General features: G+C 37.9%; 1 protein-coding gene and 1 pseudogene across 1 annotated transcript in view; both read right to left on the bottom strand.

Annotated features, from left to right (window-relative positions):
• Ccdc171 (coiled-coil domain containing 171) overlaps positions 1-15138 on the bottom strand; it is a 484039-nt gene that overhangs the window by 216170 nt on the left and 252731 nt on the right. Inside the window, exons 19-20 of the mRNA XM_029565763.1 lie at positions 4100-4326; positions 3664-3846 (exon numbers count right to left, since the gene is read on the bottom strand). Of these exons, the coding sequence (XP_029421623.1) occupies positions 3664-3846; positions 4100-4326 (410 nt within the window). The remainder of the gene's footprint in view (positions 1-3663; positions 3847-4099; positions 4327-15138) is intronic.
• On the bottom strand, positions 8842-11349 carry LOC103737972 (annotated as a pseudogene).

Genomic DNA, 15138 nt, shown 5'->3' with positions numbered 1-15138 from the left:
ATATATATATATATACACACACACACACACACACACACACACACACACATACCATTTCTATTTGGTACCACATACCTTCCCTGCCACCTCCATATAGAAACTGTCTCCTTTTTTCAAGAATATATATAATGCATTTCTCAACAATGATGAAATTTGTAAAGGCGAGTGTGTAGTACAAAAATATATGCCTAGTTTATCTAAGTAAATATCAAGTGATAAGACTGATCACAGGGCCCCCAAAAAAGCCACCTCATTGCCTGAGATCCCTTAGATTTCATGAAACACTCTCATTTTCAGTCCCTCTCACAGCTGTGCAGTTCCCCATATAATTCAATTACAGCTAAACCCTCCACTTGCCAAGCATCAGCTCAGCAATCTCCTCCCAACATGCAACCTGGAATTTCATACAAGGTATTCTGACCACATATCACAGTTCCAATTTTGAGGGGAAAATAGAATCTTTTTTTCCATCCATTGTGTTTCTCATAAAACAAATATTTACAAACACAGTTAGGTATACATGTTAACCACTATAATGAAGTTATCAAAAACATGAATTTGGGAGACAGAGTATCCAGGATCAAATCTTGTGATAACTTCTTTTTTGTTGCTGTTTTATTTAATTTTGTTTTTGGATTATTTTGTTTTTTATTTTATGTGTACGTGTGTGGGTCGGGGTATATTTATTCGTACCACATGCAGTCAAATGCCTGCAGAAGCCAGAAAAGGATGCTGAGTCTCTAGGAACTGGAATTATAGGTTATTGTGAGCCACCTGATGTGGGCACTGGGAGCCAAGCCCAGGTCCTCTGCAAAAGCATCAAGTACTCTTGGGTGCTGAGCCATCTCCAGTCCCACCAGCTTCTTAACTACATGGTTTTAACTCTTCTGCCTTAACTGTAAAATGAAGTTAATTATATTAACTTTTGACTTATGTGAGATTATTATTAGAAAAAAATGAATCAACTTCTGTAAAAAGTTGAGGGGAAGTACTTAATACATGATAAAAACATTAAATTCTAGAACTCATCATTTTGAAACTTAAAATAATATAGTAAAATATAAAAATTATGGCTATTATTCCATCAATTATTTGTTCAATTAACCCCTCATCTTATTCCTAAACCTCAGCTTATTCCTAAACTTTGTTTTAGGAAGTAATTCACATTAAACATTTCCTGAAACATATTCTTAGTACCTCAAATAAACCCTTTGCAAGAAAATGCTTTCTCCTCCCACCAGTTTTGCTTCAAACTTAAACCTTCTCTCTAGATTGCAGATATTGAGTGCTGATGGCTAATCAAAAATAAGATGATAACTTATTCTAAGACTAAAGCGTGAACTAGAAAATAAAATTGTGCACACATATTCTTTCTTCACACATATTCTAGGGAATGACATAAATAAAAGGAATAGGACACTCACTATTGTTTAAAGCTAATATAGTGAATACTTTCAAAATCACAAATTGTATAAATGACTCTACCCATTTTGGCAGATCATCTCTGATTGAAATTCATTTTATATATATGACTGGATATAAGCTAAAAAGAAAGCAGGGAAATTGCCAAAGAAATCTGCATTTTTAAAATACAGTTTATTATCATTTCAATATAATAACAAAAAAATGGAAAAAATTATAAGTCTATGAATGGGGAACACAAAAATTTTAAATAGCATTCATTTATCTAAAACAAATAATTAATGGCATAAGAAAATATTCACTTATGGAAGTTAGGATGCAAACTGTACTTACAAATATATTCCAAACCATGACTGTCCATGAGGCATGAAAATGCACATTGTTGAACAACACTAAGAAAATGTGGGGAGCAAAATAATCCATACTCCAATGTTGAAAAGTGGTTGATGGGTAAGATTGGAGTAACATACACATTCATCTTTCGAATTCTTGATTTTTATTTGTTTTGGGGTAAGATTAGAATCACAAACTTTCCTCTTACTATATACTTTTATTATGATAATCATGTATAACTTTTATAAATGAGAAAAAGCTCTAAACATCTATTTCCCTCTCTAAAACAAAAACTAAGAAAATGAAAGGAAATTTCTTTCATTAACATTTGTTTAAAAGGAAACAGTGGCTGGAGAACAATTCATGATTAACTGGTAGGGCTCCTTCACCCTTTGAAGGCATAGATCTATTGAAATAGTAAGATCAGCTTGTATTACGCTAGGATTAATAACTACTACCTGCTGCTTCCTCTGTTACTGCAATTTTTGAATTAAGACTGTAATTTTTTAATTAGCCAAAAGGTACAATTAAAAGTATCTTTAACCTGAAGTCAAGCTTGTGAAGATTGGGTTTCTAATCTAGCTAGGGGAAAATAGCTTGTTGCTCTGTACAGGGAAAAAGTTTTGCATTCACTGACATTAGTTTGATGACAGTTTTAAAGTTTCAGAGTAATCTTTTTCTTTTTCTTACATTTATTTCTGGGGTGGTTTGCACCCATTGTGGAGGTCAGAACACAGCTTGCAGGAGTCAGTTCTCTCATTCCACCATGCGGATCCTGGGATTAAACCCAGGCTGTCAGGGTTGGTGGCAAGGGTCTTTGCCTGCTGAGCCAGTATCCCCAGCCCCAAGGTAATCTTTTATCTCTATGTTTCTATATGCACAGGTTCATAACTAACTCAGCTGAAAACAGAACAGCTTGATGCCGCATTTTTAGTGTGCTTTATCTATTTTTATCTTGATTTAAAGCTTTTTGGAAAATAGCCTTTCTTTTTCAGTATTAACAATATTTAAAATATATGCATATTTAAACCTTTAATGAAAAACAAATGAACACTTAACTCGCAAAGGTAAGTTTCAACTTGAACAATCTAATTTATCAAAGTATTCCTACATTTAAGAAAAGAGGACATGAAATTCTCTTCCCAAAACAACAGGTTCCACTACTGAAGGAATTTAACAGGGAAAGTTTTCTGAGGTAAAAGTAATCTATTTAATCTGCTACATTTAAACATAGCTTTTCAGGCTATTAGTTTTGCTAATCATATGCCTATATCAATTTGACAAATACAAATTTGAATTAAAATAAAAAATATATGCTTTAAGGGGCTGGAGAGACAGCTCAGCAATTAAGGCTGCTCTTGCAAGGCATTCGGGTTCCATTCCCAAAACCCATATGGCAACTAACAACCATCTGTGACTCCAGTTCCAGGGGATCTGACTCTCTCTTCTGATCTCCATGGGCACTGCACATGCAGCCAAAACAGTCATGCACATAAAATAAATGAATAAAAAGGTTTTTTTAATTAGTATATATACTTATGCCCTAATAAGGCAATCCTAGAAAGGAAAGACAGTTCAGCAGGTACAAGCCCCTGCCGTTCAAGCCGGACAAGCTGAGTTCTACTCCCAGACCCCGTGGTGAAAAGGGAGAACCAACTCCTTAAAGTTGTCCTCCAACTTCCACATGCACACTGCACGGGCATGTCCACACTCACACATGCACACCATACACGCACATACACACACATTCACACACACAGTAATAATAATAACAATGAAGAAAACAGAGATTTTTTAAAACAAAGCAATCCTACTGACGTATCACTGATTTGCCTTTAATAACAAAACAATGAGGGTTAAAGAAAGAGACAGACATTGCCAAAGTCATAGTTTGTTAAATCTACTTACAGAGTGCTTGAATTCATTTAATTGCACCTGCAGATTCTGCGCCTTGTCGAGCTCCTTTTTCATCTCATTCACAATTCGTTTGAATTCTGTGACCTCCAGGCGCAGTGAGCGGCGCTCCACTTCTGCCGCATGCAGCCTTTGTGTAAATCCAAATATCTGCTTTTGTAATGACGCGGTACTTTTCTGTTACAACAGCAAGGTTACAAGCATCAGCTACAAGTTTACTAATAAATCAACAGCTTACTAAATTATTACTAATTTAATAATTACAGTTATTTCCAAACCATAGGTGAACTTATCAGGGGGCTTTATTTATTGTATTAAAAGTTTATACAAAACTAAATACATTAATATGCAAATAACTTAAACTGCACTAAGTATCATTCAAACTTATGTATAAGTACTGAAGTCACTAATAAATGGAATTTGTACATACCATAATGGGCATATGGCCACACAAACCATATTTCAGGGCCAATGTGTTCACTTTGTGAAGTCCACGGGCTAGTCTCTGAACTAGGGAGTCTTTCTCTACATATGTTATACTCCGGCTACTTCGCAGGGGTATGCTATCCATTGCCAAACTAATTTTATCCATGAGTTTTGCAAAGGAATTCTTGGCTGCACCTATGAGTAAATGTCCACAAATTCTAGAATTTGGATCTTCAACGAAAAAGAAAAAAACACAAAAAGTATGAGTCATCTCATGTTAATCTCAGAACATTGCTGATCACAAAAGGTATAATTTTTAATTATATAATTCCCACTCACCTTTGGTATTCATTTGAAAAGACCCTTCCTCATTAATTTTCAATATGAAAAGAGGAACCAGAAAATAGCTCGGCTACTAAACAATATGTCTAAAGAAAACCTTCATGAATTTATGTCATTCACATGGAACACTATCACACTAAAAATTCATCTATCTTTTCCTTGTTCTAAAACTTTCTATAAGCTCATTTTCTATTCACAATTACTATAGCACATTACCTTAGTATCATACTACCTATATTCTCAGATAAGAAGATATAATTTTCCCTATTCCAAGACAATTAAAATCCCACAATGCAGTAATCATCCCCCTCATTTAATGGACTGAAGTGCTTGCGTATCTAACATGGCCTGCTTACTACTAGATTCATCAGTGAGTTTATATACTGATGTAAATGTATGAGCCAGGAAAATAGAAAAGAACCATGGGGATGAAGGGGGGAAAGGAGCTCTAGAGGAGGGTAGTAGGAAACAGGTGTTATCAAGGGGGAAATGAGGAGGATGGGGGATACTTTAACTGGGGAAGGAATTGGGAAGGCTGTACAGAGGTAGAGGGAAGAGATATAAATAACACTTAGGTGGTGTTAAAACCAGAGGAAAATGTTCAAAAGACTACTGAAATACACACACATACACACACACTATATATATATATATTTATTTATTTATATGCATGTGTATAGCTGAAGGCTATATAATGAAAAACACAGTGCCAGGAAGGGTAAATCTCCCTTCAAGTGGTTGGTAAGGCGAGTCCAAGAGACTCCCCAAATAACAGACGCTATTGCCACAGTCCTTGACTGCCTCCTAGAATTTGAAAGTAATATACTATTGCTGAAGACAGGACATAGTTCAGACACAGGAGTTGGAAGAATGGAGCTAGAGCCAATCTGGAAGACTCTTCCCTGAAGACTGGTTCCCACACTATAAGAAAATATCATGCAAACTGACAAGGGAGAAAACCAATCAATGATTCCATCCAACTGTAAAGTCTATGAACCACAACAATGACCAGCCCAGCAAATAATCTTTACTGGTATAGTAGTAGCACTTTGACCTAAGGAGTAATCAACAACTGTCTATTTAGACTTAAGGCCTGCTCAATACAAGGGAACTCATGTGTGGTACTGTAAACATAGCCAAGTACACATGGCTAGAGAGGTCATAGAGAAAAAAAACCTACTTTTGTCACATTGCTAGATCAACATAATTTTTCACTGTATTCTAAATATGTATCCTTATATTTATCTCTCACCACTCTTCAAAGAAGCTTCTTTTTGCAACAATGGAGACTATTATAGAGTTCCATAACTGGTCAAATGCAGAAAATAAGTGTCTGTAAGGTGCCCAGCCCTAACTGACATCTACAATGCAACCTCTATACCTAAGGCTCAGGGAATACAGAGGAACAGGGTTCGAGAAAAGAATATTAATACATCTCTCAACTCTTACCACAAAGCTTCCTCATCCAACAGATGATGATTAACCCAGTTTAGTAGTTTGAATAAGAATGTCCCCCATAGGCGCCAAGCATTTTGGACATTTTGTCCCCATTTGGTGGCACTGTTTTGGGAGGTATTAGAAGGTGTGGCCTTCCTGGAGGAAGCACATCACTGGGGGTGGGCTTTGAGAGTTCTTGTTTTGCCCAATTCTAGTCACTCCCTCTGCTTCTGGTGCCTGCTTGAAAATGTGAGCTCTCCATTTTCTACTCCAGCCACGTCTTGCCACCATGCCTCCCCACCATGATGGACTATGATTCCTCTGGAACTGTAAGCTCAAATAAACTCTTCTTTATAAAGTTCCCTTGGTCCTGGTGTTTTCTCACAGCAACAGAAAAGTAACTAAGGCACTCAGAAAGCCACATCTGGCCAACGTGCAGAGAACAAGAGACTGCAGAGAACTTATCCCTGAACAGGACACCTACAACAAACCTCTGCCACCCAAGGCTCAGGGACCCTTGCAGCAGAGGGGCAGAAAGACTGTAAGAGCCAGAGCTAGTGGGTAACCACAAGGAAATAGAATTTGCAGCAGTGACAAAAGAATGCACAAGACCCATGCAAGCTCAAGCCAAAAAAAAAAAATCCCAGCATAAAAGTGGGGAAGTGAGAAAGAAGCCCCGACCTTGGCTGAGGGACTACTGGCAACCGATAACTACTGGGAGAGGGAGAGAAGGTCTCCTTTAAGGGTGTGACACTAGTTAGGTGAACTAGGCTCCAGTGATGAACCTACATTTGAATGGACATTTGAGGGTATAAACTTGCTCACTAGGCCTTAAAATAAATGACAGAGTATATGAAATCAGCCAGCGGTTTTTAAGAGTGGTGCAGATACGAGAGAGGGGTCTAAATATGGCCAAAATATACTGTATAAAACTTTCAAAAATTCAATTAAAAAATAATAATTGTGCTTAATATTGATAAATAAAATTGCCACCACTCTTTCTACTACTTGGTACTCCAGCCAATGGTTAATGGGTTTGTTTGTGCCTCCATAAAATCATGTAATGTCCTTTTCCTATTCTAGGCACGTCTTAATCCATAATTACTTGTCTTAAGATACTATCCATGTAATGATAAGCATGGAGAGTTTATTTAAATTCAAATTTAGCAGTATACATTCTACATTTTAAGAGCTTCTGCTGTTAGAATTAATTTAATCTTTGTTTTTCTATCAAGCACAAGAAAATTTAGGCCAGTTAATGGTGGCACATGCTGTTAGGATATGCTGAAGAGGCAGAGGCAGGAGGATCTGGAGTTTGAGGCCAGCTTGGTCTACACATTTAGCTGGGCATGGTAGCACACGCCTTTAATCCCAGCACTCGGGAGGCAGAAGCAGGCAGATCTTTCTGAGTTCGAGGCCAGCCTGGTCTCCATAGTGAATCCAGGCCAGCTGTGGCTACAGGGCGACCCTGTCTCAAAAAGACTGAAAAAAAAAAAAAGAAAAAGAAAAAATTTAGGCAATTTTACCAATAAATAACATTGTATTAATTGAGGGATTATATACAGTTCAAAACAAAAGGGCAACACTAACCAAGAAAGTAACAATGGTTTCCTAGGGCATTAAGAACTGTCTCACAGATACTGTCTATTCTAAAATCTGAGCTGTGTTACATTTCTTCTATTCCTCAATGTATAGAAAAAGATAAATTTTATATATTATGAAATATTTCATATTATATAATATGAAAACCATATTGCTTCAGAGTTATATACAAAATCAAAATTGCCAGCTGGATAAAAATACAACATTGTCTACATAAAACTTATTTCTATCAGTTATTAGTGCACTGACTTCTGAGGATATAAGGTAATATCCTACTGATTAAAAACATACTTTCTAAGACTCCATGGTCAAAGTCATACACACTTTAATTAAAATATACAATCCTTTTTAAAAATAATGAGTCCTTAAATAAATAATATCAAAGAATTCACTAGCACAATTATATGGCAATCAACATATACTGTAGAAGAAAATTAGATAAATGAGTCAATAACTCTATGTTTAGCAAAAGGAAAACAACAAATTTTATGTTTCTATAATTCAATGTTACACCATTCCAATATCAAATATATATTCTGTAATTCTTCACCTACACTGCAATTTAATTTATACTTTTTTCTTTTTAAGTTGCCTTATCTTCACTAGGCCAGCCTGACATGTATGGATATGTTTATATATCTGTTGTATTAACCACAGTCCACTTTGCTTCCATGGCATTGCAATAATACTTAATAGTACATTCAATAATATCAAGAGAAATTAATATCAACTTTTATGTTATATCAAAAGCTATTATTTCTTAAAATTTATTTATTTTTATGTGTGAGTGTTTTACCTGCATGCAAATGCACCACATGCATGAAATTACCATGGAGGCCAGAAGAAGATGTCAGATCCCCTGGATCTGGAGTTAAGAAAGGTTGTAAGCTGCCATGTAGGTGCTAGGAACTAAACCCAGGTCCTCTGCAAGAGCAGCAAGTACTCTTAAACACATCTCTCCAGCCCCAAAACCTATTATTTTTAAACAAACATAAAATTTCATTCTTTGTAAGTTTATTAAGCAATATAAAAGTAACAGCATTTTCATAGTCTTTATAGACTATAATTATAATTCTAATACATAGTATTTTATGCCATTTAAAGGCTGTTTATCCATGTATATCACATCGGAGACCATCTCCTGGTAAACTTTTTTAAATCCCCAGGTTGAATTAAGACATTCTCTTTGGCCCTTGGGAACCTTCTCCAGACTAGGTGACATAGGAAATGGCTCTTGCCTTGGGCACAAAAAAGTACTTGGGAGAAGTGAGCTGTTTATTTAGATATAGCTCTGCTTGCAAGAAGAGTGGAGGGCTCAACTCTGCAGTCTGTTGCCGCAGGTTCCTAGCACAGCCATTGGGGTCCTTAAAAGTTATCATTGTCACAGATGTCAAGGTATACATCGAATACCTCTCTGTTGCAATTTCCATCAGGAGTGAAGACATTTATGGAAGGTCCCATCAATGCAGGTGGCAATTATAGAGTTGACACTCTTGTGACCAAAGGTGCAGATGCATGCTGACTTAGCAGGAACAGTAAAGCTAGCCAGGCTCCACTTAGAGTCCATGTACTGCCCAATCATAGGCCCAATCACAGTTCTTAATGCCCTACGAAACCATTGATTACTTTCTTGTTTAGTGTTGCCCTTTTATGTTTTGCCCACACAAGCCAGCACAGAGCAGTGTTTGAGGCGAGTATATGTGAGAGGAAAGATATGGATTTATCATTGGAAACACAAGAAGGAGGAGTCATGGCTGATGTTAACACAATATAAGGGTGGCAGGCTCAGTGCCTCTGCGCAGCTCCACCAGTTTTTCCTTAGACTGGGTGTCAAAAAGATGAATATGAGTACCCTTCTGGGAGGCTGAGGCCACTACAGTGCCTAGCTGGTTCGGGACACACAGGTCATGTCACTCTGATGTTTACTGATGGTGAACAGAGCTGATGAAACACCAGGCTTTGTACTTGCCAGGTCCACAAGTTGCAGACTTCCACACTTGTGTTCAGGGAACACAGCAGTTGCTTCTCCAGGTTGGGGCAGAGGTCACACAGCCCCTTGAGGTTATCCCGTGTGTCAAACTCAAACAGCTTTGAGGATTGTCAGGAGAGGAGTACACATAGATGAAGTTCCTTAGCATGATCACAATCTTGTCATGGCACACGCACACAGCCAAAACTGCTTGGTAAAGGTGAATTCCAGTACGAGTTTGTCCTAGTACTGGACACTGAGGTCTCTGAGAACTTAGAGCTGCTACCACCACCCACCAGGGCCAGCAGGTTAGAGCAGTGTAGCATCTCTATCAGGCCCACACTGCCCATCTGCTTGTGGTCCAGATGTCCCTTTTCCATCAGTGGCTCCACATTTTATTAGATGTGTACACCTGTCTCCATGGCACAGCAAAAGCAACTTTGGTCTTCGTTAAAACGTAGACTGATCACACCTTGGAGTGGCTGCTGAATCAGGGTCCAGGATTGCTTCCCTAGGACAGTGCTCCAACTCCTCACTTCCTTCGCTGATTTGACCTTCACGTATCCCTGAACCCAGCTCCAGCTGTTGCGGCACAATTTTCTCACTGCCTGGGCCTTGCTGCCTGGCTCCACTGTTTACATCAGGCCTTATTTCTGGAGAATACATAGTATTTTTTTACTATATCACTGAAATGTATTTGGTAGACACTAACCAGTAAAAGGAAAATTAAATGACAAGACATTTTCACAAGGCATTTTTTGAATTTTTAGGAAGGGAGAAAAAGATATTCATTCTGTTACTGAATGATATCTATAAGTTACAATAACAGCACTAAATATTTTATATTTTAAGAAATTTTTTACAATAAAGTTCACATATCATCATATGGAACACAATTTTCTATTAAATAAATAAAGGAGTAAAAAAATCTTACAATGCCACAATTTTAAAATTATTTGCTTGAGAACAAAAGTTGCTAAAAATCCTCTTGTTTACTTGTCCCAACTATTTTAAAATTTCCACCTGTTAACAACAGATTTTTATGTTAATAGATTTGTTAGTCATTTCCCAAATTTAGTAACGTATCTTTCATAAAACAGATCCTATATTCTGAAATTACTTCTTCCAATAAAATTTTACATCGAGGGGGCTGGAAAGATGGTTCAGCGGTTAGCGTAAGCACTGGTTGCTCTTGCAGATTATCTGGGTTCAATTCCCAGCACCTACATGGTGGCTAACAACTGTCTGAAACTCCAGTTCCAGGGGATCCAACACCTCTTCTGACCTCCATGGGCATTGCATGACAGGGGTGCACTTACATACATGCAGGCAATACACTCATACACATGAAAAAAATAAAATAATACATAAAATATAAAAAAATTCACAGCCAGTCTTTAAATTAAAACAAATTCATAAACAATGGTTTCAACCATAGTTCTAAACCCGAGGACTACAGGACTCACCTAAGGGAACAGAGGACCTGGAAAAGTTATTGCAAAAGTTACTTCACTTCAGTTGTAGTAAATACTGCCATTTTGATGTTTATTTAGCCATAGCAAAATATACACATGAATAATATATGTCCATTATGCTGTAAATAATAAGCAACCCACTTTTAGAAAACATTACAGAACTCAGTTGCTACTAAATGGCTACCATTTGAGAAACAAACAGCCTACAATGTTTTTTAATTAAAATGGAATTCTCAAATTCAGAAAGAGGTGAAAAAACCTCTTTAAGCCAAAGGGGAAAAAATGAGTTAACAATGATGAGTCTAATAACAACAATGGAATAATGCCAATAATGTCAATACTATTAGTAATCAGTGCTGTTAACTGCATTAAATTCTGGCTCAGTTTCATACTTGGCAACATTTTATCTCTCTTTCTCTTGTCCTCCATATCCTCCTCTACGTATTTCTCTAGTCTCTTCAGTCTTCTATGATGGCGATCATACCCTGTCTAAATTATTTCCAGTGCCTTCCTACCCTTCTCCCATGGCATGCTCTCCATTCCCTCCTCCTCCTCCTTGGACACAATGACTTAGCATATACATAGATATTGTCATACTCCCTATGTTCAAGCCTCAGTGACCATCTTCAGATCCTGGAATAAATTTCAACTCCTTATATAAGAGCTGGAAATGTCCACAGATGTAGTCCCTGCTTACTTTCTCAAAAATATCATTCACTTTTAGCTCTTATTTATATGTAGTTTCTTTCAAGTGACCCCAACATGTCACAATCTTAAACTATTCTCCTGGATCAAAAATATGCTTCCAAACTGCTATAAATTTAAGAAATGTCTATGTGATTATCAGCTTTTAACACTTAGAATCAATCATTACAATATGACGTTTGTTTCAAAGCAGTTTTCTATTTAAGAGGAAAGAAAAGTGAAAAGAGTTCAATAACAGAGGAGTACTGTTTCAGACTGAGGTAAAGGTGAGAACAGTGAAACCGATCTGTAAGCCTAGCATGCAGGAGGCTAGACAATGCAAGCTCAAGGCCGGGCTGTAATAGTGAGATCCTGTTTCAATAAAAACGGAAGAAAATATTTTCTTAAAGCCATGTCTTATTCATAAGAAAAGACAAGCTGGGCCTGGAGAGATGGTTCGGTGGTTAAGAGCACTGGCTGCTCTTACAGAGAATCAGGGTTAGATTCCCAGCACCCACATGGTGGCTAACAACCATCTGTAACTCCAGTTCCAGGGGATTCGATGTCCCTTCTGACCTTCGAGGGCACTGGATGACACAGGTGCACTTACATACATTCAGGCAATACACTCAAACACATAAAATCATAATGAAATATTTCTAAAAAGAAAAAATACGATCCTGGAACTAGAAGATCCTGGAACAGAGACGGATGGGGATACGGTTCAGTTGTAGAGTGCTTGTTTAGCATATGTGCGGCCCTGGGTATGAGCCAGTGTTTTGTATTCTTACTTTAAAATAATTTTTAAAAGCTTAGTGACTAGAAAAGTTTGTCCCATATGTTTGAAGACAGAGAGAATCTGACATTTAGAAAACACAGAATTCAGTTTAGCTAAATCTTGGGTTTACTAATGACAGCACTGAGGTGAGACTGTACAAACAGAAGAGCCAGGTTGTGATGGGTCTTATATACCAAACCAGAGTGAATTCATACAGTAAGAAATGGGGGTAATACTGCTTCTGATACTGAAGGTAAAGAAAGGTTCAACAGATCATGCACTGCTTATATATACTGACTAACACCACTCACTGAAAGCCAGTGAGGTGGCACTATTATATAACCATTTAAAACCATAAGTAAGAGGACTGGAGAGAGATGGTTTAGTGGGTAAGAGCACTGACTGCTCTTCCAAAGAACTCAGGTTCAGATTCCAGCACCTACCTGGCAGCTAACAGCCATCTGTAACTCAATTTCCAGGAGATCCAATGCCCACTTCTGACCTCTGTAGGCACTGCACACACTTACTAAATGCAGGCAAAACATTCATACATATAAAACAAGGATAAATAAATCAAAAGAATTATTTTAGACAGGCATTAGAGGAAAAGAGTAAGATGGTATACACACATAGACAATTGTATTGAAATACACGCGAAATGATTTGATATATTTCTCATTAAACATTAGTCAGCTTGAATACAGAAATTAATGACATTCAAATTTGCTTCTTTATACTTGTCACTATTTTATGATGCTTTACAATACCATGGCACTACTTCTTTTTTTCTTCAATAACCCATATCCAATTTTTCTTCACAAAGAAAGAAAAAAGTGAACAGCAAGGGGGGAGGAGGGAAAGAGAAAAAGAAGGGGGTGTGTCTAGGAGTAGAAGTACAAACAGCCATTAGCAGACTAAGACAGCAACACAAAAAATGAGGTGCTAAGGCAAGAGGAATCAGGAAAAGGTAAAAATCTGACCAATGGAAACAAATCATGGAGATTAAGAATAAGAAAAAAAAGTTAAAAGCCAGGTGTGGTAGTGCACACCTTTAATCCCAGCACTCAGGGGGCAGAGGCTGGCAGATCTCTCTGAGATCAAGGCCAGCCTGGTCTACGCAGTAAGCTTCAAGCCAGCTGTAGCAAAGGATGACTGTGTCTTAAAAATAAATTTAAAAATAATAAATAAACAAAACAAATTGTGGTGACTCCTGGGTGTCTATTATAGTACTGGATGATCAATTATAAAGAATCTTCAGAAAGGTCTGGAGAGATGGCTCAGCAGTTAAGAGCACTGACTGCTCTTGCAGAGGACCCGGGTTTGACTCCTAGCACCCACATGGCAGTTGCAAACCGTCCTTAACCCCAGTTCCAGGGGAATAAGCCTTCTTCTGACCTCCACAGCATTGCACGACACAGGTTCACTCACATACATGCAGGTAATACACTCATAAACATAAAATAAAAATAATAAAATATTTTTAAAAAAAGAATTTTCAGAAGGAAGAGTTGACACTAAAAAGAATAAAGTTTTGAACATGCTGAATTTGAGATTTTTTTTTTAGAATACCCATAAAAAGCAATGTACATAGGCTCCAAGTTCAAGAATGAAGTCTGAGAGATGCATTAACCTATAGATGTAACAGTAAGTCATTAGGAGTCGATTTAACGCTGCATCTATTTTGAAGAATAATAGTAGGCTCTCCCCATGACCTATGACCTGTCTAGCCACAGGTTCCTAGGCCTAATGTCAGTGTCAGGTATGAGCTCCATTCTATGAAGTAAACCTTAAATCTGATCAGAAAATGGCTGGTTACTCCCATAACATTCATGCCACCAGTGGCACATCTTGCCAGGCCAGTTGTGGTAGCTCCCAGGATTCACAGCTGGGCAAGGCTGATGATTTCTTTTCCAGTAGCATATATAGCTCCTTCCAACACTATGAAAGTCAGCTAGTAGAAATGAAGCTTTGAAATCAGTACCAGCTTGATTTCTCCTTGTTTGTTCCAAAGCTCATGTATCTTCAGCAGTGGGGCCTTACCATTAGGTTCTAGTGACTAACCAAGAGCAGGGGTAATGGCCAGTATTAGCTACCTAGTCAGCAGATGGGAATCGACAGAGAGACCCATAACTGGACAACATGCAAAAAATAAGAGACTGCAGAGTGCTTATCCCTGAATAGGACACCTATATCAAACTTCGGCCCCACAAGGCTCAGAAATAATTGCATTAGGGGTGGAAACATTGTAAGAATCAGAGGTGGTGGATGACCACAAGGAAACTCACAGCAATGGGGGCAGCATGCAGAAGTTCCATGTAATCTCAAGCCAGACAGAAATCCCAGCACAGAAGTGGGAAAAAGGGTCAGAAATCCCAACCCTAGCTGAGGGACAGCTGACAGCTGACAGCTGCTGGGAGGGGAGAGTCCGTCTTCTCTAAGGATGTGCCACTGGATAGTAACCTGGACTCCAGGGGAGAGACCCACACTGAAGGGAATTGGGGGATACAAATTTGATTTGATCGGCCTTAAAAACTGTTTGTGTGTGTGTGTGTGTGTGTGTGTGTGTGTGTGTGTGTGTGTAAGACAGTACATGAAATCAGGAGGGGATAGTGAGAGGGGTGCAGATAGGAGAGGGAGTCTAAATATAATCAAAAGTTATTGTATGAAATTTGCAAAAATTCCAAAAACATTGGGCAGTAAGGGGAAGGAAGGAAGGAAGGAAGGAAGGAAGGAAGGAAGGAAGGAAGGAAGGAAGG

This window comes from Nannospalax galili, unplaced genomic scaffold (assembly GCF_000622305.1).
Source record: "Nannospalax galili isolate Female #2095 unplaced genomic scaffold, S.galili_v1.0 scaffold98, whole genome shotgun sequence".
Taxonomy (NCBI): domain Eukaryota; kingdom Metazoa; phylum Chordata; class Mammalia; order Rodentia; family Spalacidae; genus Nannospalax; species Nannospalax galili.
Note: the sequence above shows the minus strand (reverse complement) of the source record. Positions and strands in the feature narration are given on the sequence as shown.